Source organism: Embiotoca jacksoni, unplaced genomic scaffold, assembly GCF_022577435.1.
Source record: "Embiotoca jacksoni isolate LCO1_2020_lvr unplaced genomic scaffold, fEmbJac1.0.p SCAF_14, whole genome shotgun sequence".
NCBI lineage: Eukaryota > Metazoa > Chordata > Actinopteri > Embiotocidae > Embiotoca > Embiotoca jacksoni.
Window position 1 is genome coordinate 14,973,962 of NW_027185274.1, and position 27,868 is coordinate 15,001,829.

Consider the following 27,868-nt stretch of genomic DNA (forward strand, 5'->3'; position numbering starts at 1 on the left):
TGTCTGAAAATTGTGTGCGCATATAGGAGCTCATCAGGAGATGTTAAAAAAAAAATGTGGCCTTTTAAAAAGTATTGTTTATAACAATATAAATTGAAACTGACTTGTAGCAGGGAAGTCCAAACTGACTCTGTCCCCATCTTTTGCAGCACTTGAAACAACTCAGGCAGAGCTCTTTGATTTGAAGACAAAGTACGACGAGGAATCCACAGCAAAGTATGTGTCTCGCTGATCTATGTGTGTGTTTTTGCGGGTGACTTCTCCCCCTTTGGCTCCACCATAGTCTGTTCCTGACATAATCATCCTGTTTGAGTGAATCTCCTTGCCTGGAAACTCCCCTCTCCTCTCTCTAACAGCTGGATTGTCTCCCTCAACGCTCAGCAGCCTCCAAATCCCAGCATTACCCACGCACTGTAAATACTGACAGGGATTTTAATGTATTCTGCAGCCACGGCAAAGCATCAAAATAGATTTTTTCTTTTGTGGGGCAGTCTGAAGCTTTGTCTCTGATTTAACAGAGTCCTGACAGAGAGGAGACTCACAAGGGTCACTTTGAGATCTGCGACTTAAAGCCACACAGGTTTTCTAACAGGACCTTTAAGATAAGGTAGCTTCAATTACTTGAGCTGTGAGCGTCTATCATTATTGATCTCATAGTAGTGGCGAGGATGAGAACAGAAGCTTTTCCATGTCAGCACTCCACACTGTAAAGTGGCACTTTATGACATTCACACTCCTCGTTCCCTTGGGGTCAGCAGCGAAAATCAGAACCGCTCGTGTGTCCGAAGCCACCATTCAGAAAGCTGAAAAATTCCATTCCTTGGAAGAGAAACAAAAGTGTTTCATGGTGTTTTATTGGTGCACTGCAAAACCACACTGCACTATCCTTGAAACGTAACCTCTTCTGCTAAATCTAAGATTGTTGATAAAATGGTCAAGGGCATCCTGCATTCAAACCCAAAGTACAGCAGAGAACCAACATGACTTTTAAGGCCCTACTGCCACCCCACACCATTTACGTGCCCCAAACTCACTGTGTCTCTCCATTAACAGAGTTGTTAAATTGATTGGCTGTTAAAAACAGATCGATCTCCCTTCTGTCTTCCTCACAATATTTTTTTCCTCTTTTCTACCTCCCTCACTCCTGCACTTTGCCTTTTATCTCCTACATTGTGTGTCTGTGAGTGTGAGAGGAAGGGCCACAGGAAGACATTGAATGCAGTGTAATGGCACCAATCAATACGTTTCATAGTCTATAGGGCCTTCCTTGTTTATTTTCTTCCCTCATGACTAGATTGCACTGCTCCTCTACTTTTTTCTACATTTCTCTCCACTTCCTTTTTGCGTCCTTGTCTCTTCCTTTCATGTCAGAGGAAAACACATTTTGAAAAGACACTTATAGTAGGCCCCATTTGCTTACAGAAGCTAATAAACACATGCCCGCCCACATCCACACACATCCCACACACATACGAGTGTACACATACGCACGCACGCACGCACGCACGCACGCACACACACACACACACACACACACGCGCGCGCACGCACACTCACTCACTCACTCGTGAGCCTGAGGCAGTCAGGGTCCTTGACTATGTGGCGTGCTGTGATCTGAAATTTTAATGCAACGCTTTAAAGCACACACAAACCCTTTCTAACCCTGCACCCTCCCAGTCCTTGGAGTCCTTCCCCCGTTTACTGCTTGGCTGAGCAAATCGCCAGTGTTTGGCTGAACACAACTTTTAACCCTTTAACTGCATAAATTTTGGCACCGCAAAACACAAATGCCATACATACCGTGCACTTTTTCACTCAAAAACAGACATGCGCACACACACACACACACACACTTGCTCTAAACTTTCCACTAAGGAGGACATTGCGTGACAAATCCCCCATCCTCTTGCTGCATTTGGGTAATCTGCCTTTTAAAATACACACTGACACACACACACACCACACACACACACACACAAACACACACGGACATACACACACTCCCTGAGAATCTGGTCAATATTGCAGTGCCCGGAGTGTGTAAGCTTCAGCGGGAGGCGGGCCTGTAGATGTAGCGTAGCCCCCTCTCTGTGTCGGCACTGTGAGGGTCTGCCTGACCGCGTTTTACCCGTTTAGTCCCTGTTAAAGATTAATGATATATTGATCTCCAGCCCCACAGGATGCTGTGTGTGTGTGTGTGTGTGTGTGTGCGTGCGTGTGTGTGTGTGTGTGTGTGTGTGTGTGTGTGTGTGTGTGTGTGTGTGTGTGTGTGTGTGTGTGTGTGTGTGAGAGCTCCCCTGTATGTAGCTTTATCTGTACATAAAGGGCTTGATACCATTTTGGTAAAACCTTTTAATTGCTGATAATTAGGCAACAGTCAATAGGCTTTTCTTTCCTGTGTTCATATCAAGCACACATGAACACAAAATGGCGCACGACATACACACACACACACACACACGCACAGACACACTCTCACAGCTAGCTTCTTTTTAAGCCTCCTTGAAATCCCCAAGGTAACACGCTGTGAAAACGCAATGTGGAGAAAGCCAACGAAAGAAAAGGAATGGAGTGATGAAAGCTGGAGGGCAAAAAGCAAGCCAGGGGCTGGAGGCTTCAGCAAGGAAGAGGGGATAAGAGTGTGATAGAGGAGGGAAATGAAAATCTAAATCAGGGGAATATCCTGCTGGCACCGAGGACAGAGGCCGAGGAAGAGAGGGCGAAAGATGAGAGAGGGGAGGTGGAAGGGGAGGAAAAAAAAAAAAAGATGAAAGGAGGAAAAGTGGAGGGCAATGAGAAGGGAGCGGTTGAGGGGAAAGGATAGAGGCAGGCAGAGGGTGGAAAAGAAAAGGAGCAGTTGAGGAGCCAGAGAGAGAAGATGATAAGAGATGAAAAGGCCTGTCTGAGATGGAGGAAGTACAGTAGGGGCTTAGAGGCTCTGGGTTTGTTTCAGAAGTCCTACAGTACTCACTGATGTCACAGGGTGCACCCATTGGCTTTTATGGTACAAAAACTGTGTGTGTGTGTGTGTGTGTGTGTGTGTGTGTGTGTGTGTGTGTGTGTGTGTGTGTGTGTGTGTGTGTGATTTCTAGTGCAGCTGTGTATTTACTCTGTAGCTCCTCCCTGTGGCTGCTGTATAGAGCTTTGTAGATAAGTTTTGGTGGCATAAAATCAGGCCTTATCATTGCTAAGAACCCTCCTTTTACCATTCAGTGTTTTGATGAATTAATTCCACTGCGTGCATTGGTGAGCCACGGACAGTTCCTGCCCTGCTCAGCGACTGACTGACTGTATCAGGATATGCAGAAAATCCCTTCCCTGTGATCTGCTTTGGCCCTCAGCCTCTAGCTTTGCCTTTTATAATTCCCAAATACAGCCAAATCCAAAGGTTATTTAAGAAGACTTTGTGCATCTGTACTTTGATTAAATGATCACATTTGGAGCAGGAGCGGTGGTGTATTTGGGTTGCATTACTACCCATAAACGCTCTCCATTACAAGCTTTTCTAGCTTGTTGGCTCCCTGACCCTACGTTTGTGTGTGTGGGAGCATGACAGAGTGCACACGTGGGCCCTGCACACTATAGCTTAAGACAGGATAAAAGCTGTTGAGGTAGTGTACTATTATGTTGCTTAAATACATACTAGATCCTTTTAACTGTTAGGAAAAGAATAAAAGCAGAGAGTGAAAAGCTCTCCCACCCACATCTGATTCTTTTTGCTGCATTGCCCGTGGCACAATGTTGACCTAATATCAACTGTGTCTGTTTTGTTAAACACATTCAAATCAGTAGTACTCAAGCCTATGGGACATAGCACTGTTTCTCATACTGTGACACACAAATACAAAAGCTGCGTGGGTTATTGGGTTCACTATCAAAAGATTGCAGTGAAATCAAAAGGTCTTAATGGATGCAGTCTTGCATATATGCGCTCGCATCTTTTGCACTCAGTGCGGCTCGTGTATTCTTATCAGTGAATAATGTCTTAAATAAACATGCACGCATACGCGCTGCATCTTTACACTGCGTTGAACACCATCCGTGAGGTCAGTGTTTCCACGCTTATTCAAATTAGAATTGGGAACAAACACACACTGACGACCAATTAACAGAGAGGGTGATCATATTTAGGCAATTAAACAGTTTGTGGAGTATATATTGAAACTTAACCCAAGTTGCTACAACGATAATAAGATTCATGGTCCGTCTGTGTTGTGTGTTGTGTTGCTCTTCCCCCCAATGTTTCGTCCACATTGTTCGTTTTTGGAATAGTGATAGGTATTCACGTCACTCATGAGAGAGGGTTATTAAACTATTTTTCCAAAGTCCAATGAGTGGTGGTATTATGGGGATGTATTCCTGCTGCCTGACCTCTAGCAAGTCAAAGGTGAACCATGGCCTCCATCCAGACCATTAGTCAGACACAATCACACAGCTTCATAGCAGATTAGTCTGCTGTATTAGGATTTAGAGCTCTATTAATGTAATCCCTCTGTTTTAGTGTGGCCTGGGTTTAGGGGCTTACATGTGCACACCCACACACATAGATACACACACATACACTTAAATACATGTATGCACGCACACATACAAGCTGTTTGGGTTATGGAGTTCACAATCAATGGATTAAGGTGAAATTTAGACAGTAGCTTAATGGACACGGCACCAAGCGTTCTCTAAATGTGGGCTCTCTGAACAATTGTGCAAAAACACATACACGTGATGTGTGCAGAGTGTACTTTTCTTCCTGGGCATAATCTATTCATTTATCCATTCTCTGTTTTTATTTATTAATTTTTTTTTTGTGAGCGGTATTGTAGTGTGTCTTTTTTCAGCACTGACACATCCTCCGTGTGTTTCTCTGGAGTAATAATAAATGTCTCTCTCAGGGCCGATGAGATTGAGATGGTGATGACAGACCTGGAAAGAGCCAACCAGGTAACCCTGTCGATATACTAACGCACACACTAACTACTTTTTTACACAGTATATTGTCCAAATTGTCTATCGCACCAGGAGTCATACATTTTTTCATTAAAATACAGAGAAAGCACTGACAAAAGGTTTTTTTTAAATAGAATTGTTGTAAAGAAAGAAATAACTCAATTTTTATCAAAAAGATCAGGTGTGCTGATATCTTTTATTTTTTTTGCCGGCAATAAATGTGAAAAGATGTGTACACAAACCCGATATATCTTTCTCCTCTTTGCCATAGAGCTCCATTATTGTCTAAAATATTGACATTTTCCTTGATGACATTGAAAGTGGGTGCTGCATAGTTTTGATTTGATCCCACATCCACTATCCTGCTGCTGTAAATAATCTCTAGAGCACCGAATGTGTATTAATCCATGGCTGAAAATAGTCCCCAGCAAATGCACCATTTACTCAGGGGTGAGTAACATTACAGTGTCCAGCTGTTTTAGGAAATTATTAAAATTTTTCTAAAAATGAAACTACATTGAAATCTTCTAAAGGAACAAATGGGCCTGTTTGAGAGGCTGGGCAACTTGGATTTAGTCTTTGGTTTGTGGGATTTATTCATGAGGAGAAAAAATATAGCCTTAACATTACCAGCCTCATCCTTTAAAATACAAATATTCTGTTCAGAATCTATGAAAAGTGGCCCACATTAAGAAATAATGACTTGTTTATCGCTGTGAGGGTTGCTATTTCTTTTACATGTTTATAACACACCTACTAAAGCCACCCAGCTAAAATAAGCCCCCTGGTGCGCCCTCTGCCCTTGTGTTGTAAATATTCCTGTGGTATCTGTTAATGTCATTGTTGTTAACTTTCATTATTAGCCCAAGAGTATGATTTGTGGTTAAAGGGGTAGCATAGGCATGTAATGTTAATATTAGCCTACAGGTTAACGCTCCAACTATAATGCCACACATACAAACACACACACTATTCACACTTCTGATTTGAGGTTTACAGAGGATGACAGCACGGCCTGCAGCGCAGTCACAGACTTTTTATACGCTTTTATAAGAAGGAAAATGGAAAACAGGATTTTTCTTTTTTGCAGTGAGCAGTCCAACTCCCACCCAGTCAATAACAGCTCTCAATATGGTTGCAATTAGGAGCGCTGTGGAATCGGCTCCCTGTAACTCGTAATGATGGCAAGTTGGCCAGTGTTGCAGATGATTCCCAACTGGAGCGTGGCAGTTTGGCTACGTATACGAGGCAGCGGGTATTATCTTAATTCTCAGGAATAATTTCATATTTTTAATTAAGGAAATATCCACCCTGAGTTTTCATCCTGCACTTGTGATGTGCATTCTCTCAGCCCACCTTCACTCTCTAGTATATATTTGTTTATACTGCAAGGGGGCTGACCTCCTTTACATACAAACATAAAGTTGTCTGGTAGAAGAAGGTTGTTTATTGGAAAACTTTTTTTCATTCAATTTGATTCCCCTGTGTCAACACTTATGCAATGTAGTGAGTTCAGCTGTATATTTTTCAAATATTAATGACCGCATCCTCCAACAGCCATTAAATTGACAGATTTTACAATGAGAAAGGGACTTGATGGTAATTTTTTGCTGGAGCTCTTACTTTTTTGGTCTCAGTATTCTCTTGTTGTCAGTCAGCTCTCTGACTACGCGTGTTGAATAGGTTTTAAATTTTTCTCCAGGGCAAGTTGAAAACGGAGACAGTTTGAGAGGAGAAAAGTAGGGATAGTGTGTACAGCAAAATACACGCTGAAATAACACTGGATCGAACTGCATTAAACATTAGATTAATCCTGTCTGACAGTGTAAAAACCTCAGACGCAGGATTTTCCTTTAACGTTCCTCCTTTTCCTTCCAGCGAGCAGAAGCAGCTCAAAGGGAGGCGGAGTCACTCAGAGAGCAGCTGTCCTTGAGTAACCAATCCCAGCAGCTCGGCAGCCCGGCCATGGCCGACCCCGACACGGTAACACATTTCACTGATTCACTGGAAGGCTGACAAAGAGCTATCTATAGGCTAAAGATCAGCTTAGCCTTTTTATGCTGGAGGTGTATGGCTGATTGAAACTTCATTTTATGGCTCACTGTCGTCATTGATATTTAAGTTCAGGCACTGGCATCACCAGTAATGCTTTCCAGAGTGGCGGTAGGTGATTGGTGTATTGATTAACTGATTTATCAGACTCATAGAACAGATTGCACACGTGAGACTAACAGACTGTCTGCCCCACCAAAGTATTGATTACCCCTCAGTGCTGGGTGGATGTGATCAGTTGGTGAAGTACCTCTGATCATTGTATTGATGATCAATACTGATCAGCCATTGATTTAGTGATTGGATGTTTCTGGAAGCAGGACTCTCTGTATGAGTGGATTTATAACCACCTGTATATGTTTTAGTTTGCACCTTCAGTTAAACTCCTGACCTATTTGGCTTTTAGGAACAGTCGGCAGAGGTGGCGTCCCACTCAAATCTGGAGGCGGAGCTCAGGGCCAAAGAAAGGGAGACCGCCCAGCTGGTGGAGGATGTCCAGAGACTGCAGGCCAGCCTGACCAAACTCCGAGAGACCACCAGCTCCCAGATCACACAGCTGGAGCAGCAGCTTAGCAGCAAGTCCGCAATTCTCAAGGTAGCAACAGTACATGCTGCTTCATGTTTTTTATTGCTCAAGGATGTAGGTTATTTTTTTAAGCCATTCATTTATTTGTTTCCTTCTTTAATGTGTATCCTAAACACACCTGTAACTCTTAACAACACATATACTCGCTCTGTTCTGTTATCTTGGGTTAACTCACTAAAATACGTGCATGACATGTAGAGATCCAAGGACAGCTTTTAATATTTAATTCATTGTCATGTCTTTTCATCTCTGCAATCTACAGGAACTTGAGGAGAAACTGCAGAAGCAAGCTGACTATGAGGAGGTGAAGAAGGAGTTGAGGTGAGGAGTAAACACAGTGTGTGCGTGTGTTTTTATGTCTGTCCTGCACAGATCTATTTATTGCATGTCTTTCATGTCTTTAACGATGTTAAACAAGATGCGTGTCTTCATTTAACATGTGTAACTTAATTGAGTGCCCTTATGAAGGTGACACTTGTATGTCTGTAGCTTTTCTATTGTGCGTCTTGCTCACTGCCACTCTCTTCTTTCTTTTGTCCTTGAAGAGACCGAAATACAAAAGCTATCATGCTACATAGTAGATGTGTTTGTGTTTGTGCATGTGCGTTTGCACGGGGTTCATGTGGAATCTTTTTTCTCTCTCTGTAGTATCCTCAAGGCTATGGAGTTTGGAGCATCTGACTCTGTGCAGGTAAAATGGACACAAGTGAACCTTAGCACTGAACTTTAGCCATAATGTTGCACTTAATTAGTGACAAAACAAAATTATACAACTACATCAGCAAGAAGGCTGGCTGAATTTTTTTTTTTTTTTTTTAATTTTTTTAATCAAAAACTCTAATTTTAATCTTTGTTTCACCTCTCACCTCCATCAGGACTCATCCAAATCCCTGGAGGTGCTGCTGCTGGAGAGGAACCGTAGTCTTCAATCGGAGAGCGCCGCTCTGCGCATCGCCAACACTGAGCTGAGTGGTAAGTCCTCCCAAATGTAAGGTTATTGTAAGGATCATCAACATTGATTTCACAAAACTTTCACCCGGACCAGCAAAAATGAAAGAAGGCCGAAGCTGAGTCCAATATACGTGGGAGACTATATGAGGGCTTAGCTGCAAGGTGAGGCTGAGCAGGAAGGTAAAGCTATGCAGAGGTAGCATCAGGAAAGTGCATACTTGTACGTGTGCCTATAGATTCTTTTTCTCTGAGAATACTTATCTATTTATTAATGTTTGTGGAATTATTTGCAACACTGGCACCTGTATCTGCAAATGCATTGTTTGAAAATGCAAAAGTCATGCAAAACTTTATCACGGCACAGAAATGTTGTTACTTCAGCCCCACACTTCATGGAGCAGAAGAAGAGGCATCTGTGGTGTCTTGTAAATACCGCAGCAGGAGGTCAACCTGAGCGGTAACGTCACTGCATTACACAAAAATGAGGCCACCATACTATGTCCCCTACATCAGTACTCTTGCCCTCTGCAACAGTGTTTATGGGTTTGAAATGTCATGGCTTTAGGCTTGAATAGTTGAATAGCTTTGAATTGATTAACATTCACGGTAAGGGGAGCTTACTGTCTGACTCAATCATGTTAAGTCTCAATGGTTATGCATTAGAATAATATTTTCTCCTAGTGCTTATCATCAAGATGGATTCCACTAGTTACAAGACTGAGAAAATATATTTTATGACTATATGTGTTCTGCTGAATGAAAAAATGTGATCAGTCTAATGACATACAAAAGAGTTTGTGGACCTGCACAGTCTGTTTTTGGTGACGTCCATCTGTTTTCTGTTCAGCCCTAAAAATTGTTTTTTTTTATAAAAGGGTTTTATCGCTCAAATTTTTTTTACCTGGATGTATTTTTTATGAACAAAAAGACTTTGACATTACATCCGCCATGGAATGATTCAGTGTGTAAGAACACACTGCAGCAGCTTGGAGGAGGACTCGCATGGTGTATTGGCTATCTAAGGACATCTTTATACTCTGTCCGGCTACTTCCGCTTTGCCTGCGAGAGAGGGAGCGACTGAGCCCTGGGCCAAGCTAATCTGACTAAGTGGCACAGTGTCAATTGTTTTGTTTGTCCTTTTTTTTTCTTCCAGGCTGTGGCTTACAAGAAAGGTTGAAATCACAAATGCATGGGCACTTTGTCTGGGGGGGTTGGCAAAAAAGGAAAACAAAGTTCACTAATTTGGAAAAGACTTGATTAAGATAACTTTAAACTTTTGTTATTTTTTTTTCCTCTCTTGTATTGGAACCCCTTTTTTGTTGACTCCCCCATAATGCATGGTGTGTTTGACCTTTCTTGTAGGGTCAGCCGGGCGAAAAGGGACAGAAGAGTCCACAACGAAGGAGGAGACGGCGCCCAGCGACCTCTCTTCCTCGCCCCCTCCTCCCCCTCCCTCTCTTCCTTCCTCCTCTCAGCTCCCCTTGTCTCGCACTCACACGGACCCCCTCAACACTGCCACCACTACCACCAGCAGCAGCGAAACGCATCCTTTCACTCCAACAGGCATTGGACAGGACTTCTACTCCCCTGTGTTCCCTCTGGTGGGTGGTAAGATGGCTCTGAACTCCCTGATTCAGCGGCAGCTGCTCCAGACCTTCTACTCGAAAGCCTTGCAGGAGTCGTCTGGGATCCCCAGTGGAGCTCTTCTGTTCACCCCCTTCACTCCAACCCTCAGTTCCATCCCTACCTCCACCCCTGGCTCAGGATCTGCTGCCATCCCTCTGGCAGCCAGCAGCCCCCAGCCCCCTCCAGCCAGCCCTGACATGGCTCCTGTTAATGGAAGCAGCACAGCTGGCAGCGCCCCGTCACCGTCACCCAGCCACTCTGACGCTACCACAGGAAGTGTTTTGGACGGGGAGGACATGGACACAGCAGAGATTGCCCGGCAGGTGAAAGAGCAGCTGATCAAGCACAACATTGGTCAGCGTGTGTTTGGCCACTATGTGCTGGGACTGTCCCAGGGTTCGGTCAGTGAGATCCTGGCCAGACCAAAGCCGTGGAACAAGCTAACCATCCGGGGGAAGGAGCCCTTCCACAAGATGAGGCAGTTCCTCGCAGATGAGCAGAACATCCTCGCACTGCGCAGCATCCAGGGACGGCAGAGAGGTTAGTCTGTGTTTCTTTAATGTGTCTGTGCGTGGAGGAGTGTGTGCGTCTTGCATGTGGGTTGTGCGTGCGTGCGTGCGTGCGTGGTGTGTGTGTGTGTGTGTGTGTGTGTGTGTGTGTGTGTGTGTGTGTGTGTGTGTGTGTGTGTGTGTGTGTGTACACGAGTACAGCCCTGCACAGAGCCATTGATTAGCTTGTCAATATGGACTAGCTTTTTCTTTTTCTTTTTCTTTCTCTTTCCTAACTCTCATTCTGTGCCACACCTGTGTGTTTTGAATGACTTCCTAGTCACGCACTGTTCCCAAGAGCCTCTCCGAGCTATTGTGGTCAATACAGAAACCTTTCACACGTCAATAGTATTGATCGGTGGGAACTAGGAGGAAGCCAGGGGTCCTGTTAACTACGGGTAGATTCGATTAGCCTGGGCCTGCTTTTCTTAACGCATCAGGACATTTCTGATTGATGGTGGTCTCAGTGGTAAAACAATATAAAAATTTGTTACCAGCAAGTCATAGACAGTCCATGTTAGAAATAAGGCCGCAGTTAGTATGCCCCTGTTCGAACCATGATGTTAAATACAGAATCCCTCACCGGTTTGCCTCTGTAGTGGTTTTAATATTTCTGTTAGAGGTAGAAGTTTGATTCCTACTGGGGCCACAGATGGTTAAGATCAATGCCTTTATAGTACTATATAATGTGCATTGGATGGAACACGCACTCCATATATTTGCAGAGCATTGCAAGGCACCATAGAGTCTAGCCATAAAAAAAACAAAAACACACAAGTGCTGTAACATAGTGTGTGGTATATTGTTTTTAACAGAGGGCTCAGGCCAGCCCCAGCTTAGCCGAATGTTTCAGGATGTTCCGAAGCGGAGAACCCTGTCCGATACAGCTTCACACACAGGTCTGTCCCCCTCACACAGAGATTCTAGCACGTTCTGTCTGTGTGGCATGTTTGTGTCGGGATGAACTGTGTCTATGGTGTGTGTGTGTGTGTGTGTGTGTGTGTGTGTGTGTGTGTGTGTGTGTGTGTGTGTGTGTGTGTGTGTGTGTGTGTGCGCGTGTGCGTGCGCACGTGTGCGTGTGCGCGCGCGCGTTGCCGTTTATTAATGGCGGTCAGGCATACAGATAGAAATGTGCCTTGAAGGTAACCGCACAGCTCCAGTGACTTGCGTCAAAGGAACAGCCAGCATGTGTATTTAGGGATTTTATTGGTAGTTGTTATTCTGTGGGGAGCTTTTACTGTACGATGCCTGTAGCACGTGTGCATGTGTGAGCTCTAAAGGGACCAGAGAAATTATGACAATCCCTCCAGTGTAGTTGCCTCGTCGCTCAGTGGTGGGAATGTTGTTCTTTGTGCTGTGCTATGGTGTAATGTAATTATTTGATGTTCTCATAGGCTCCATTGTGTTTCGCTTTTTCTGCTCTGCTGGTTGTCCCTACTTTTTTAACCTGACAAGATTTTTCATCTCCTCCCATTCCCTCTTCCTCTCCTTCCAGGTAACATTACTGCTCGTGTCCGCACCCCGGAGGCAGGATCAGATGAAGCTATCAAGTCCATTCTGGAACAGGCCAAAAGAGAGCTGCAGGTGCAGAAAGCTGGTGAGTTGTAGTTTGTGTTTCTTATTTCCAGATGAGCATTGAAGATGTTACATTACAGCTGTGTCTGCGACTCTCGTGACGGCCCTTTTTTTCCCCACCCTCAACAGACTTGTCCCATGCTCAGCCATCATATGCAGGACTGAAAGGAGGGGGAGGAGGCGGAGTAGGAAGCCTAGGGGGCAGCGGATCAGACGAAGCCATCCGCTCCATCTTAGAGCAAGCTCGCAGAGAGATGGAGGCCCAACAGGCTGCCCTGGAGCCCATCCTCAAAGCCTCATCTTCCTCCTCAATGTCACTGTCTCAGAGGGACCTCCTGAGCTCTCCGCTCACGGCACCCCTCCCTCCTTACAACCCCCTGGCGCTCTCCCTCAAGAAGCCTTCCAGCTCCCTCTTGTCCTCGCCCTCGTCCCCGTCTCCAATCCTGGACTTCAGCTCCAATGTGAAGAGAGAGGGCAGGGCTTCTTCAGGGATTGACATGACTGTTGATGGGGCTATCAGGCTGGGTCGGAGTTCTGACGGTTCGGGCCGCTCCGGAAGTGCCGGAGGAGTGGGTTACTGGAGAGAACAATGGTGGAGCAACATGCATACGGACCCCCGGAGGACCTTGTCCATCCAGACAGAAGAGAACCACAACCAGGAGGACTCCAAAGAGGTAAGGAGGGGCGGGGATGGGGCAAAAAAGTGTGTGTAGTGTGTGTGTGTGTGTGTGTAGTGTGTGTGCAACATCTGCCATTTCCAGAGTTTTATTGCTGTGTTTTTAGTGTACGGTGGTTGCATGTCTGAGCCATTCTCTCGGCGTGTGTTTCAGGGAATATTGAGTGACAGTCTGTCTCGACACAAACCGTGGAACAAGTTGAACCAGAGGAGCAGAGAGCCATACCTCCGCATGCAGCCGTGGCTCAACGGAGACCAGGGGCAAAACACACACATGCAGCAAGCTCAGAACCAAGGTAAACGAATCAAGTACAGATTCACACAACCATGCTCCTTGGGCGGAAGCATTAGTCTGAAAGCCTGATTAGAGCTAGTGGCTAGTTGTTACTGTCAGTCTGTCACTCACCCCACCCTCCTCCTCGCTTCCTTCCCTCCCTCCCTCCCACCACCTCCTCCCTCCTCCCTCCCCTCTCCTCCCACCATCCCCCCATCCCCAGTGCTGTGGCAGTGTCAGCCAGCAAGCTGCTGGTTTGTCATGTCATAGACAAGTTAGTGTTGCAGCGCCAGATGGCAGCTCCGTGTGTGTATATGTGTGTGGGAGTGTGTGTACGCGCGTGTGTGTGTGTCTCTTTTTCTCTCTGGGGGTGTAAACAGCAGCTAATGTACACTGACAGCTCCTCATGACTGCTCTCTTCCAGCCTGCTGAGCTGCACAGCAGTACTACACAGACAGAGACAGGGAGATGAAGGAATAGAAGGAGGAAGCCAGAAATGCTTCAAACTGAAAACTTAAGCACCTTTGCTGTTTGTTTAACGGGAGTTAAATTAGTTGATGTGGAATGACTGAAGTCCCTCCTGAAACCCAGCAGGGGGAAGACATGAAACTGTGTATTCTTACATTGTAACATGTCACCTAACCCGCATGATCTTTCTCGCCCTGTCTGTTCTGCTTATGCAGAGGGTACACCCAAGACATCAGCGAGCTGCAGCCCCGCTCCAGAGTCCCCCCTCAGCTCAGCCGAGGAGTCTGTCAATGGTCTCGGCGGTGATCCACTCGCTTCACAGTCCTCCGGTCTCAAACCTCTGTCTGAGGATCCCTCAGGTGGGGAGTCTCAACCTGGCACCCCGCTGCCTGTACCAGGTCACTCGGGTCTCAGCATCCAGGAGATGGTTGCAATGTCTCCTGAGCTTGATACTTATGCCATCACCAAGAAGGTTAAGGAGGTGCTTACTGATAATAACCTTGGTAAGAAGCACACGGATTACTTGGAATACCTTCCTGCTGTGTTTTGCTGCCATCTCTGTGGTTTCGTTGGTCTGTCGCTTCCCTTCTCTCCCTATTGATGAATTATTCAGCCATTAAATCAGTTCGCTATAATGACCGTTTTCTCCCCGTGTCTCTTGCCTAACCAGGCCAGCGCCTGTTTGGGGAGACTATCCTGGGTCTGACTCAGGGTTCTGTCTCCGACCTGCTGGCCAGGCCCAAACCATGGCATAAGCTGAGCCTGAAGGGCAGGGAGCCCTTTGTCCGTATGCAGCTCTGGCTCCAGGACCCACACAGTGTGGAGAAACTCATGGACATGAAACGCCTGGAGAAGAAAGGTAGCTACAGCTCCAGGAGTAGGAAAAAGACACAGTCTCTATACGGTGCAGCAGGCCATCAGAAAAGATAAACAAAAGGCTCACAGAAAAACCTTCAATTCATCTGCTTAAGCATGCATTTATTTTATTTAATAAATACACTCACAAAAAATACAGGCAGTTTCCTTTGAATTACACATGCACATCTGCACACACAATATCCTTTGTGCAGGACAGCAGAGCATGTTGTGCAGATCACAGTCATCTTGGTGTGATGTCAGTACCAATCAGGACTGCAGACATCACATACTGTATTCGATGTGACAGCTAGGGGACTGCCGGGGGCCTGCTTACTCACAGTCATCAGCACTCTTCTTCATCATCGTCATCGTCATAATAATCATCAGTGTCTATAAGCTTGTATTTCTTTCATTTGTTAGCCCATAGCCCACTCTATCACTCCATCATTCTGTATTCTCTTCTGTTTGCAATTTTTTTTTTTTTAAATCAGCAAAGCCAAGAGGCCTCAGCCGCCGAGCTGCCTCTAAGTGACCCCTAACTGCCCACTTGAAGCTCTCTCTCTCTCTCGCTCTGGAGATGGGATACGCATATTTGAACCTGCCAGTGGGCACAACCATCCAGGATCAGTTTACCCTCGTTGTATTGCAAACTACATGCAAGGGCAAAAAACAAAACTGACCTTACGCCTGTGTTCAGGGGTTGAACCGGTGGGGTTACTCTGCATTCAGTTTCATTTTAGATTATTGACCAAAAGTAATGCAACCAAATAGCAATGGGCAAGAGGAGCCCAGAGGAAAGACATGGACCTAGTCTACAGTAACCATATTTGACCTCTCACCCTTGTGGCACAAGCCTGCGAGGCGGCACACAACTTTCGCAGTGGTCTAACCTTGCTCTGAGGGGCCTTTCCTTGCAACACTAATATATCTGGCAGCGTGTATTAGGGTTGGGAAAATGTCAACCTCATGCAAAGCTGCCATGAGCTGTTCATTTTCAGCTGCTGGTGCCCGGAGTGAATGGTGCTGCTTGTTTGCTATAAAATGGAAGAGATGCTTTCCATTGTTGGAATTAGTGAGAAAGACAAGACCACCACCTTGTGGCTATTGAAGAGGCTGGCAGGGTTAGTAGTCAGAACCCTGTCCTTACATGAGAGCTGCATGCTACTGATTGATTTGACAAACAAAAATAATTTCCGTCATTAGCAGTGAACTTTTTCACAATAAATTAATAGCAAAAACAAAACCCTTTTATTCTTTTTGAGATGTTGTGATTTCTTTTTGTATGGCAACTCAATTACTGCTGCTTCAAAGGTGACCAGTGAGGGTTCTAATCAAGAAGAGAGACTACATCTCCACTGCAATGGTTCCCTTTAAGAAACAGAAGATTGCTATTAAAATTCTTAATAATCACTTTTTAAACATGGACAGTGCAGCCTCTCATCACTTTCTCTTCACAATGTCAAATTACGTCAAATCCAAAGTCATCGTCCAAAGTTTATTCTGCATTTTCTATTGCTGCTGCCAGACAGTGGAAAAGTCATCCTCACTGGCTAATCTTTCCCCGATCACCATTTTATTTTCCCAGCTAAAGACCTACCTTTGTGGATCTGCGTTTGAGTCCCCTTAATTTGAACATGTATCAATTTATGTATTTTTCTTTTGATTATTCTATTCTATAAACATTTCTCTGTAAAGCACTTTGGTCACCACCATGAAGTTCTGCAGATGTGATTTTATCATTGGACATATTAAATATATATATATATATTCCATTATATCAATGTATTTTCTGCAGTGCTGACTCCCCCCTCTTGTTTTCTTTGTCACTGTCCAGCTTACATGAAGAGGCGGCTGAGCTCCCTGAGTGATGGCCATTCTGTAGACGGAGGCTTGGTAGGACCAGATTACGTGCAGGGCTCCCAGAGCCCAGGACAGCAGCATCTGAAGAAGCCCCGGGTGGTGTTGGGCCCCGAGGAAAAGGAGGCCCTGAAAAGGGCTTACCAGCAGAAGCCCTATCCCTCCCCCAAAACCATTGAGGAGCTGGCCTCCCAGCTCAACCTAAAGACCAGTACTGTCATCAACTGGTTCCATAATTACAGGTGAGCATTTGGAAAAGAGACGCTGTTCTCACAGATTTGGTATCAAGTCATTCTTATTTAAACAGTTATTTAGCTTTGCATAATAACTCATTTTAATGAGATGAATTTGCAGGTTTGTCCTTCTTAAATTTGCATTGGTAATGAATATCCACAAACACCAAGGACTGTTGCTCCAAAATATTTTAAGATCAGTAAAGTCCAAGACATGTTATATTTAATTTGAATAGAGTGACTGAACTTGTGTCTCTCTCGTAGGTCACGTATACGAAGAGAGCTCTTCATAGAGGAGATCCAGGCAGCAGGAGGGTTAGGGCCTGGCAGTGAGGGGGGTTCTCCTTCCCTCCGTGGGTCCAAATCAGGAGAGGGGGACAGCTGTGATGGGACAGAATCTGAGGGCACAGTGGAGACACGCCAGGGACTGGGCATTGGCCTGGAGGATCACAGAGGAGCATGCAAAGACCACGACATGGAGGCGGAGTCTGAGGCAGGGGGCTCTAATAATTCCCCAGTCCAGTTAGACTGCACCACCTCAGGCTTTGTCGGGCCAGGCTCCAGCTGTGGACAGGGAGGACTGGGGCTCTTCAGCCTCACAGAGGCATCCTCCAGTAGCTCTGCCTCTAGTACTAACATCCCAGCCTGTGGCCCCGCCAGAAACCCCAGGGACAACAATCTGCGCAAGAAGAAAGCAGCCAATCTCAATAACATCATCCACAGGCTGGAGAAGGCTGCCAGCAAAGAGGATCCCTCAGAGTGGGAGTTCTAGCTCCCCCTGACCGTCCTTCATCCCTCTCGTCTCATAACCTCACGACCTCTAACCTTGGACCCCTCCTGCTCTGTTCCAGTCGGAGAGTGGACACAGCCAAAGTCAAGCTCAGCAGCCATTTTTATTACATAGAAGCTTTCCAAAAAGAGGAAAGAAACAAAGAGTGGTTGGCAAAACCCTTAAAAAGAAGATTTACTGAATACATAGAAGAACAAAATAAGAGAACTTAAGTGTCTCTCCTTTTTTTTAAACTGAGTTTTGTTTTTTTACTGAGAAAAGCACTTAGCCGTCCTGCTGGCCTCTGGCCCTGCTGTACCTCCCCCTATCACCAGCCACTGGTGCACCAGACTGGTTAGTCCTGAGCTGGGGTCTGACCCACAGCTGGGGTTGAAACCTGGACTCAGTAACACAGGCAAGGCCTGACACAGCAGCTGTCACAGTGATAGACACTGATAGATGATAGATAGAGACAGGAACTCTCTTACAAGAACTCTCACTTTCTTAAAGGAGATTTTTTCCGCTCTTCTTCTCACCTCCCAAGTGTCCACAAACCTCCCCTCACTCAGTGAGACGCCTCATTTTTCACACTGTAGAGTGACTGTTACAAACCCTTTGCCTTTTTCACTCACTGCGTGTGTGTGTGTGTGTGTGTGTGTGTGCGCGTGTTTGTATGTTAGGGGTTGTGTCAGTGTGCACCTGTGTGTATGTGTGTGTGTGTATGTATATATATATAAATATATATATATACACACACAAAAATGGTGTGTATGTATGTTCTCTTCTCAATGGCAGCATGTTTTCTTTTTTTTTTTATCTCACTCCTACACTCTTAAGAGGGTAGTGGAAGGCCTGCCGGCTGATCTGCCATGGTTACTGATGTAAGAAAGATGAACTTTGACCTGTTGTGTCCCATATCCTATCCTGCTGACAGCCATGTGATGGCCAGAAGGATCTGTAATTCCTCACAAATACACGCACTCATCTGAAGAGGAAGGAAGGAAGGAATCCTCTTTTTGCCTCCTTAAATCCTTCTTTTTAGGATGAAGGATGATCTCTTTTTTTTGATATTGCAATTTGGTTGCCAATAAGAGATTGCACAGTCTATTGACTCTAAAGAGTACAAATAGGGAATTTTAGGACGCATTTTTAATTAGTACAAAATAAGAGAATAACAAGTTACTGTTTAAAAAAACAAAACAAATTAGAATGGAATAGTGTTGCGTTGTTGAAATACAATACAATGAACTCACGTAGTATTGTAGCTGTCTGACATGGTGATACTACACGTGTTTCTTGTTGTTTTAGGTTGTGCACGTCACAGCTTTGCCCAGCACTGGACCTGCTGGGTGTGTGTGTGTGTGTGTGTGTGTGTGTTTGTCTGCGTCTGCGTCTGCTCCACCGACAAAATTCCTGTTCACAAACACGCATCTTTTTATAGGCCAAATCAGGAAGAGTGTGTGCGCGTGCGTGTGTGTGTGTGTGTGTGTGTGTGTGTGTGCGCGTGTGTGTGTGTCTTATGTGCATTTGTACTTGCCTGCATGTAAGTCTGGGTCGAGGTCAATTCACTCAGAGTTCAATTTAAGAAGTAGACTGTCAATAATGAAAATAGGTTTCAACAAATGAATTGCTGAGTACAGAACCTGATTCATCTGTTCTTTCTGCTGGTTGCTGTCAAAGTGAATTCACCCCAACCCTGGTGTGAGTAGTTCCCCCTCTCCCCCAGTCTATCCTGTATCCAGGGATGCAACTCTTTTACATTGAATTCTACTGTATACACTACAAATTATAAGGCATATCACCTCCTCCCTGTCCCACACAAGCCCTCAGTGCCTGTCAGCCCACTGCCTCCCCTTTGTGTGTGTGTGTGTGTGTGTGTGTGTGTGTGTGTGTGTGTGTGTGTGTGTGTGTGTGTGTGTGTGTGTGTGTGTGTGTGTATGTGCACGCACGTACACGCATGCCTGTCAATACATGCGTGTGCACAAAGTGTGTGAGATCGAGGAGTGTTCAGTGTTTCCAATGAGTGGGGTCATATTTCGTATCTACTTGCACACACTACTAGTGCACAACTGACACCCTTCTTTAAGCTGTTTGATGCGTTACCATTACATTAATCTTCTCACAAAGTAGTGTAATACTATGATTTACTGTAGCTTGGTTTTATTGCTATTTTGCATTTATAGTTTGGTTTTTATTCTGCTTATTTATAGGTGCTGTATTTTTCATTTAATGTCTTATCATTTGAGTTGTTTATTTTTTAAGGGATTATACTGTTCCTGAGGGCAAGTAACATTTTTATTAGACGTATAGACTGCCGGCAGTATTGGTTAATATTTACAAAGATGTACTAGTTCTCATTTGTTTGTATATTCATGAATCCTAAAGTTTAGTGTCATTTCAATAGCTTTGAAAAATGTGTTTGCTACAATTCATGCTCCCGTAAGCATAAAGCTCTTACCACAACTGTTATGCTCTTAAATAGCTAGCTAGAGAATCAAAGGACATATCAAAAATCAGTGAATATATGATAGCATATCTCTTTTCCTGTTTTCTGTTCTCCAATCATGTTTTGTTTTTTTGTTTTGTTTTTTGTGGCTTTTTCTTGGGCAAGCCCAACACTAAACGCGCGGCAGGCCATGCAGCTTTCTTTACATAGCCCTCTCATTAATCACATTAACTTGATTAACTGGTCCCAATTTATACACTTTATCAAATAGGTCAAATGAAATTATCTAAACTTGAGAACACGTCAACTTGAAAGAGGTCATATCTGCCAAATTGAGATTAGAGAAGTGTACCAGCTAGCAGGTGTGCTACGCCAGATTGAGCAGAGATAGCCAGCCTATGATTATGCAGAATTTATTATTGCAGTTAGTAACGAAGCACTTATTAGGATCTTTTTAAGACGTACCTAGGACAGGGTCTGTAAACACTACAACAGAGTACGATCCCGGGAGCCTGGGAAGAGTATGCCTTTTTGAAAAGTGGTTTTAAACCAAGCACACAGACTCTTATCCACATCCTAACACTAAAAAAAATTTAACATAAGATAGCTGTACCCATGTTTTCTACACAATAAACTGTATTCCTATCCAGCAAACCCTTATTTCAAACTGCTGATGACTCGCGTGACACGAAGGCCGTTGTCCTGTACAGATGTAGATATTATGAATAACCACCTGTTTCGGTTTCTATTCAAAGTCTCCTCAGTCCATCCTAAAGCCTCCCCTTTCCCTGAATGTACATCCAGATTTATTGGCAGCCTGTAAAAAGATACTGATCACGGCATTGCATTAGCGAAAATTGGATTTTTTCGAATGTATCTGATAATTGTAAAATTTCTCAAACATTGGATCATCCTGTGGACGACTGATGTGAGACATCAGTCTTGACTGAAGGAATATCACCTTCTGTGGGACTGCTTGGACTGGACAACCGCAGCGTGTGTTTTATGGGGATGAATAGCTACTGTAAAAAGTATAAGCACTTAATCCATCGGCCATTTTATAGCCAGATCCATCAGCTCACCTAAACCATGTGAGATCATCAGAGTTGTGCCTTTAACTGCCAAGCAGGGCACCAAATTAGTGATGTCATTAGACGTAGACGGTTTCACCCGACCTGTTCCGAATACTTCCCGCATCCTGATCCAAATTGATTTACTTCACATTGGTACTTAAATATTCCCTCAACCTTTTGCAGAGGGTTGTGTGTAATTGCTGGAGTGCAGTGAAACGGTAACAGGAGAAACAAACAAACTTGTGTATTCTTATGACTGACCTGAATTCACGTTTCAGTCCTGGGTCTTATTTCAGACAGTTGTTTTTCCCACAATGCATTTCTTACGTTGTACATAAACTAACTAGCAGCGAAAGGCCAGAGCATTGAATGAAGGAGGAAGCATGCAGAAACAGCATACACTGTAATAACACTGAATTTATTCATGGGGCATTTTGTATTTTTCTGTTTGTGTCAGGTTTGCTGTGACATTAATAACGGGCACTACAGGTATTGATAATGACGTGTGCCAATTCTAATGGTTATTTGGAAAAGAGACTTGTAAATACAGTCGATCAAGTAGCTATTGATTCACTATTGTCACAGTACGCTTTTGTTTGAAGGCAGGAGGAGAGAAGGGACGATTCAGGACTTTTCCATGATCCACAGATATTTTTCTACAAATTTAAATCAGATGATTCTATACACTGTTGAATAACATTGTAAAGGTGTAACAGATGCTGTATATCATATCATGTTTTCTGAAGTCGTAAAGCTTTACTGTATGATCTGTTGAAGTAGTGGTTATTCATTTGACATATTAGTTGTAATGGAAGCCCGAACAGCAGCACTGGTCACCGTATTCAGGAAAAAAAAAGAAAAAAAAAGAAAGAAAAACCTCAGATGTTTTTGTAATACTTTTAAAATATATCTTATGAAGTGGGTTTTGTAAGGAAACACTTTCTGAATCAGTGGTGCTGTATGCATAGCACACTCAGTAATACATACACACATGATACAGCACAATACACTCATCCTTTAAACTTCCCTCTCCACGTTTCTTGCGTGCTTTTTGTTTTTCCTCTCACATTGGCTCCTGCTAATTTTAAGTCTTAAATCATGTCCGCGTATTTATCACGTATTCTGTTTTTTGATGCTTAATTGTAAAAAAAAAAAAAAAAAAAAAATTGTTTGTTTTATTTTTTTCAATCTCCCAGAGATCAACTCTGGAACAATGAACATTTCAGTCGATACTCGCAAGACTTAAAAGAGGAAGCAAAAAGCCAAATAGTGAAATAGTTATCCACTTCTGTTGAAAGGTTGCCGACAGTTTTCTGTATATTGCTACCTAGTGTCGTTGCTTCAGTTCACCAATAGCTTAAACCACAGTGTAGTCTGACAACCAAATGACCTGGGGAGAGCTTCACCCCCCCCCCCCAACCCCTTTTGGAAAGCTTTAAGATGCTTGTTGAGGCTTTAGCAAGTTCAGAGTGTTTTTAGATGATTTTTGTTCCAACCTTTCATCAACAATGTGGAAGTAATAATTCTCATAACTTCTCCCACTGCTTATTTTGTGAGTGTGTGCGTGCGAGTATGTGTGTGTGTTGTAGTACAAAAGGCTGCATGACTGTAAAGGGATGGTAAAATGTTTTTTGAAAGTTGTTTCCCCTCGCACTTCTGTCACTCCTGAGATGCTTTTTTTTTTTTTCCTCCTTCGGGGTCTCCTCCCTTTCGTTTTTTCCTCATGTATCATTGTTTCTTTATCTTTCTATTTACTAAACGTTCATGTTGTTTGTTCTCAGCACTGTAAAACAGTCCCTTCTACAACATTGAAAAGCAATATCACTGTATGAAACGTTCACAATGTATTTGTTATGATTGACATTTGATTCATCATCATCATTATTATTCACATGCACCCTAGGTGTGATAATTGAAGTAAATCTCTTTTATACAAATACTAAAAGTGTGCTGTGGTAGTTTTTCTTTCTTGTTGTAAATATGTTTTGTTGGGTGGTTCAGTAAAATAAGTATTCTCAGAGAAAGAGATGAGTTGAGCTTGTTAGAAACCAGGACAGGGGAGTCTTTGCGGGGTTTCAGAGATGTTTTGGACAGCTTCTGCCATTTACAGCTGCTACAGGTGAGTTCTCCTGGGAGCTACAGATAACATCTGAAGACGAATGAGAAAACTGACGGAGATGATCTACAAGTTATCTTTGTTCTCTGCTCTCAACAGGTCGGTACGCAGGGCTTCAGGTGGAGTTTTCGTCTGCGGTGCGCACCAGCGCCGAGCAGAAGGAGCTGATCCTGAAGCTGGAGCACGACCTGAGCACCATCCAGGCCATGTCCTCCCTGCCGCGCCCAGACGCAGACGGGTCGGAGGTCAGCAACATGGGGAACATCCCGGAGCCGATCAAAGAGGCCTCTGCAATGTTCACCGGTACGTCCCTGCATAGGTGCGGGGAAGAGGGTTGAAAGTTATGTCGCCTTAAAGCAAGCCGCCCCGCTCTCTTTGATCAAAAGACGTATCACAACAGTGGTAACTCCAAACTTTTAATTTAATCCCTAAAAGTTGGACAGAAAGCTGTGTGAATTTTTGCATCATGCTCATTTGCCCCAAAGAGACAACAGGATTAATTTACTGCACAGACACCTTAAACTCATTTCGGCTTTCGGTGAAGAGGCAGAATAAAGGGAGCTGCTATAGGATAGTGACAAATCAGCTGCTCCTTGGAGAGATAATGTTCCCTCCAATAATAAAGATTCGTCTCTACATCTAAAATTGATGCAACAACCAAAGTTAAAGAATGTTTGATAAAACAAAAATAGACGTGGTTGTTACTTGTCAGGAGTTAAACGTTCATAAACTCGCCTTGTTTGCTTCTTCAGGACTGTGTTGATGTGGTTTGATAAGATTTAGTTGACAGCTGACAGTCAAATATTGCTAAATTCTCATTGGTGCGCAGAAGAACATGACGTTTTTCCAGCCGCGTCCATAGACGACCATGAAAAGAAGAAATGTGTTGAAATGGCAAAATCTGTTTTAACTTTGGCAGAAGATTTTGTGTTATTGCAGAAACAAATCTGTCACAAGGAGAAGCTGATCAAGAAAACAATTCTTCAAGTTCTTTGACAGTGAATTGACCTTCAAACGTCGGTTAATAGCATCAGGGACGTTTTAACTGGTCACTGCTCCGTAGCATTTCATTTCTGTTCTACGCAAAATAACAAGACAAGACGGATAAATGTCCTGGGAGTTTGGCTGTTGTTTCCTCTGAAGCTACGCTGAATGAATCACCCAGCTTTGATGCTTCGGTGTTGTCTCCCCACTGAAAGCTTTATTCTTGTGAAGGTGATAGCACGTGAATGTGGAGTTGGTCCTTGCAGGCCCTCTCTCAGAGAGGAGCCAGCCAGGGTTACACTCGTGTAGATTTTGTCAAAGGGTCAACCCGTGTGGGCTTCACCGTCCACCTCTCTTAAGTGGGCTGGACCCGGGGTCTCATCTGGATTGTGACGACCGGAGTTGAACCCGTGTTGACTTGGTTTGAATTGATGTAAGAAGGGTTGGAAATTGCTCAAATAACCCTGGTCATTGGTATGAAAGGGGAATCGGTTGACTGCTAACTAGCCTGATCAGTTGTTTCTTTCCTTACAGGTGACGGTTGAAACGGAGTGAAGCTTTGACATGTTTACACTGCTTGTCTTAAAAAAAAGAAGAAGAAAAAAAAGAGATAATTACATAAAATCTTGCCTCGGAACAAACCTCCTGTTTCTCATAAAACACTCTGGCATCTAAATAGAGGAAATCAACTATGGCATGCAAGTGTTGTTTTGACTCTACTATCCGTGTTTTGTCCAGGTTCAGGCGTGAGCCCCCATCCTGAGCTTCCTCAGGGCCAGATGGACTCGCTGCTCTCCATCATCTCCAGCCAAAGGGAGAGGTTCCGCTCCCGCAACCAGGAGCTGGAAGCCGTGAGTCACAGTCTATTACGCGCGCACACACACACACACACACACACACACATATTCCTGTGTCTTTTTCTGGGAGAACTAATTTCTCGTCCCTTTGTCTTTTGCCTGACCCCTGCAGGAGCATCGCTCCATGCAGCAGACCATGCAGGCTCTGCAGAATGAACTGGACAGCCTGAGAGCAGACAACATCAAACTCTTTGAGAAAATCAAATTCCTGCAGAGCTACCCGGGCAGAGTGAGTGATTGAGAATGAGGGAATGAATGAGGGAATGAATGAGGGAATGAATGGACTCTACATGGACAATGGTCTTGTTTCTGATATCTTGTTAGTTTGGCTGGAAAATAAAACCTTTAACTTGTTTTGTTTGTGTTTTGGAGGCTGATGACTGCTGTCTGACTGGTGTTTTGTTTTCTCTGCTGCAGGCTGGAGGTAGTGACGACACCGTGATGCGTTACTCCTCTCAGTACGAGGAGAGACTGGATCCGTTTGCTTCCTTTAGCAAGAGGGTACAAGACGAACACATTCACTTCTCACATAAGATCAGATGAACGGGAGCAGGTCTAACGTTTGACTGAGAAGGGTCCAGCTGCAGACTTCAATGTCTTCAGTTCTCCTCGATAATAACTTACTGCGTTTCTAAATATGAGCTAAATCAGTTCAAAATGGAGATGATCAATCCGAGGGGGTCGAACTGTGACCTCAAAACAGTCAGCTGTACGTGAAATAAAAAGGACAGAGGTTCAGGTATTCCTGGAAAGATAGAACTTTATCTTCCATAAAGACAGAAGAATTAATTTAATTAATTATTTAAACAAAGAAAAAAAAAAAAAAGCTTCAATCCCTCTTTGAATCAGATTTTTGTGCTCAAAACAATTGTACGAGGCAACAAAACAAAGTCTGTCATTACTCGGAGATATTGTTATTGTTCTGTGTCGTGTGTTTTCAGGAGCGTCAGCGTCGATACCTGAGCCTCAGCCCCTGGGATAAAGCAACTCTGAGCCTGGTATGCCTCAAATTCACACAAACGCACACTTGTAAAACATGTTGATGAAAACTTCTTATCCAATCCTGTGGGGTTTTTTTGTGTCTCTCAGGGACGTGGGATTCTCTCCAATAAGATTGCCAGGACCATTGCTTTCTTCTACACCCTGTTTCTGCATTGTTTGGTCTTCTTGGTAGGTTGTCCTTCAACACCAGGTGATACAGCGTCTGATATTCAGCTTCACAGAATCAGGACTCACCTGTGATTTTTCAGGTGCTGTACAAGACTGCTTGGAGCGAGAGCATCGGCAGAGACTGCTCAGCTTTCTGTGCTAAAAAGTGAGTGTGCGTCCCGCAGCCGATTGAGAAGCTTGGACGTGTCTGACTTTAGATTTCACGCGTCACATCAAACGTGAACTAAATACGACGTTTAACTTTTAGCCTCACAAGTAACCTCTCTGTTTCGCCCAGGTACTCCGACCACCTCCACCGTTTCCATGAGAACGACCAAAACCTCTAAGCTGTCCCTCAGTGGTGTCATCACGGCCCTGCGAGACGGGCTGGTTCACCATTCAACAGCATGCATGTCCTGCATAGAAGCTTGCCGAGCTATCCTCCTTTATTGTTCTTGCAGTATTCAATGTCTCCACTTGGGGGCAGCTGAGGACTGTAAACTGTCAATCAAAGAGTTGATTGACTCCAACACAGCTTTTCATCTCCAGTTTCTTGCTCTTTAATTAAGTTGTTTAAGTTGCAATCAATAGACAAGTCTAGCAACACTATAGTACAAAGTTCCTTCTTATGATCTTAGATCAACACAATACAATCAATAATAATAATAATAATAATAATAAGCAATCAATAATAGTTCATATGTGCTGTTTTAGTGCAGCTTTGATTAAGCTAAAATTGTGTTTAACTGGAAATTCTAATAATTAAAGAAATGAATCTATAATAAGATAGTTGTTATAAAATGAAAGGTGATAGGGTTAACGTTATTGATGAGAGGTTCGATTAGAGGGTGCACGTTGGTAGCTGGGGCTTTTTCTGTGAAGGTTATTTAGGAAGAGATTTTTTTTTGCAGATAATAGTGGTAAGATAATGCACTCGGTTATAAAGTTGTTTTTCATTCCTATTGAAATTTGCCCAATTTGAGATTGACTGATGTGATTGATAAGAACGGTTTTGGATGATTTGTGTCTTCGGGGCTGAAATCAGCTTGTTACTGTGTCTTGTTATTTAGGGGACCGTTTGCTCCTCAGTAATGGTAACTGAGTCTGTGATGCTAATATTCAACATTATTCGGCATGTTTTCCTGCTAACTTCTCTCTTCTCTGACCGTCATTGCAGATATATTTCAAATAAAGACTATGCAGAAATTCTTCTCATATTTTCACTTCATGAGATCTGCGTGATGGTGAATATGGCAACATATGAACCGAATCTGTTGATAAGAACAGATAACTAGGAAGATGATTTAATGTCATCTGCTCTTTTTCGTAAATGAATAACTGATCCCTTTGTTCCACAGAGCAGCAACGATTTTTACATTCATAATAAAGTTTCGCAAGCAACTATCTGCCAGAGTTTTAAAAGTTATGAGAGCGGATGCTAATCTGAAGGCAGATTTAAGTGCACTGTCAATCCTAATTGGGTTTGGCCGTGTTATTGATGGCTCCGGCAGGACGATGGCAGTGGTGAGGAGCGGATTGATGATAACTGTTCTCGAATTAAAATGGATGAGCCTTTATTGGCCGAGTATGTTTACACATTGAAGAAATTTGACGCCAGGGCTCGTGTCTGTCAGCGTACTTACACACACCACAACGCTGCTCAGGAGAGCTACGTACATGCATACATACTGTTTCTATCGATCTGTTACAGGTCGTGATGTGAGTTAACAGCATAAGTTGTAATAAATGTTGAATGTTCGCTCAGTTACCTTATCCACATACACTGTATAGTCAGCGGTCATATACAGTTTGCTCACATGTGCTT

General features: G+C 43.8%; 1 protein-coding gene across 4 annotated transcripts in view; it reads left to right on the plus strand.

Annotated features, from left to right (window-relative positions):
* The window catches only part of cux1b (cut-like homeobox 1b), a 60,936-nt gene extending 33,682 nt beyond the window's left edge, over positions 1-27,254 (plus strand). The window contains exons 8-23 of one of the 4 annotated variants that reach the window (XM_069148189.1): positions 150-216; positions 4,890-4,938; positions 6,823-6,927; positions 7,403-7,591; positions 7,845-7,903; positions 8,231-8,273; positions 8,458-8,554; positions 9,897-10,700; positions 11,524-11,607; positions 12,204-12,305; positions 12,413-12,957; positions 13,114-13,255; positions 13,917-14,204; positions 14,372-14,560; positions 16,394-16,658; positions 16,914-23,129. In XM_069148189.1, coding sequence (XP_069004290.1) covers positions 150-216; positions 4,890-4,938; positions 6,823-6,927; positions 7,403-7,591; positions 7,845-7,903; positions 8,231-8,273; positions 8,458-8,554; positions 9,897-10,700; positions 11,524-11,607; positions 12,204-12,305; positions 12,413-12,957; positions 13,114-13,255; positions 13,917-14,204; positions 14,372-14,560; positions 16,394-16,658; positions 16,914-17,421 — 3,536 coding nt within the window. In that variant the 3' untranslated portion in view covers positions 17,422-23,129. Of the gene's footprint in view, positions 1-149; positions 217-4,889; positions 4,939-6,822; positions 6,928-7,402; positions 7,592-7,844; positions 7,904-8,230; positions 8,274-8,457; positions 8,555-9,896; positions 10,701-11,523; positions 11,608-12,203; positions 12,306-12,412; positions 12,958-13,113; positions 13,256-13,916; positions 14,205-14,371; positions 14,561-16,393; positions 16,659-16,913; positions 23,131-23,152; positions 23,357-24,775; positions 24,889-25,006; positions 25,124-25,311; positions 25,396-25,835; positions 25,893-25,983; positions 26,065-26,144; positions 26,210-26,341 lie in introns of those variants that run through there. The other 3 variants (XM_069148190.1, XM_069148192.1, XM_069148193.1) reach the window with 3 other exon arrangements.
* The last annotated feature ends 614 nt before the right edge of the window (positions 27,255-27,868 follow it).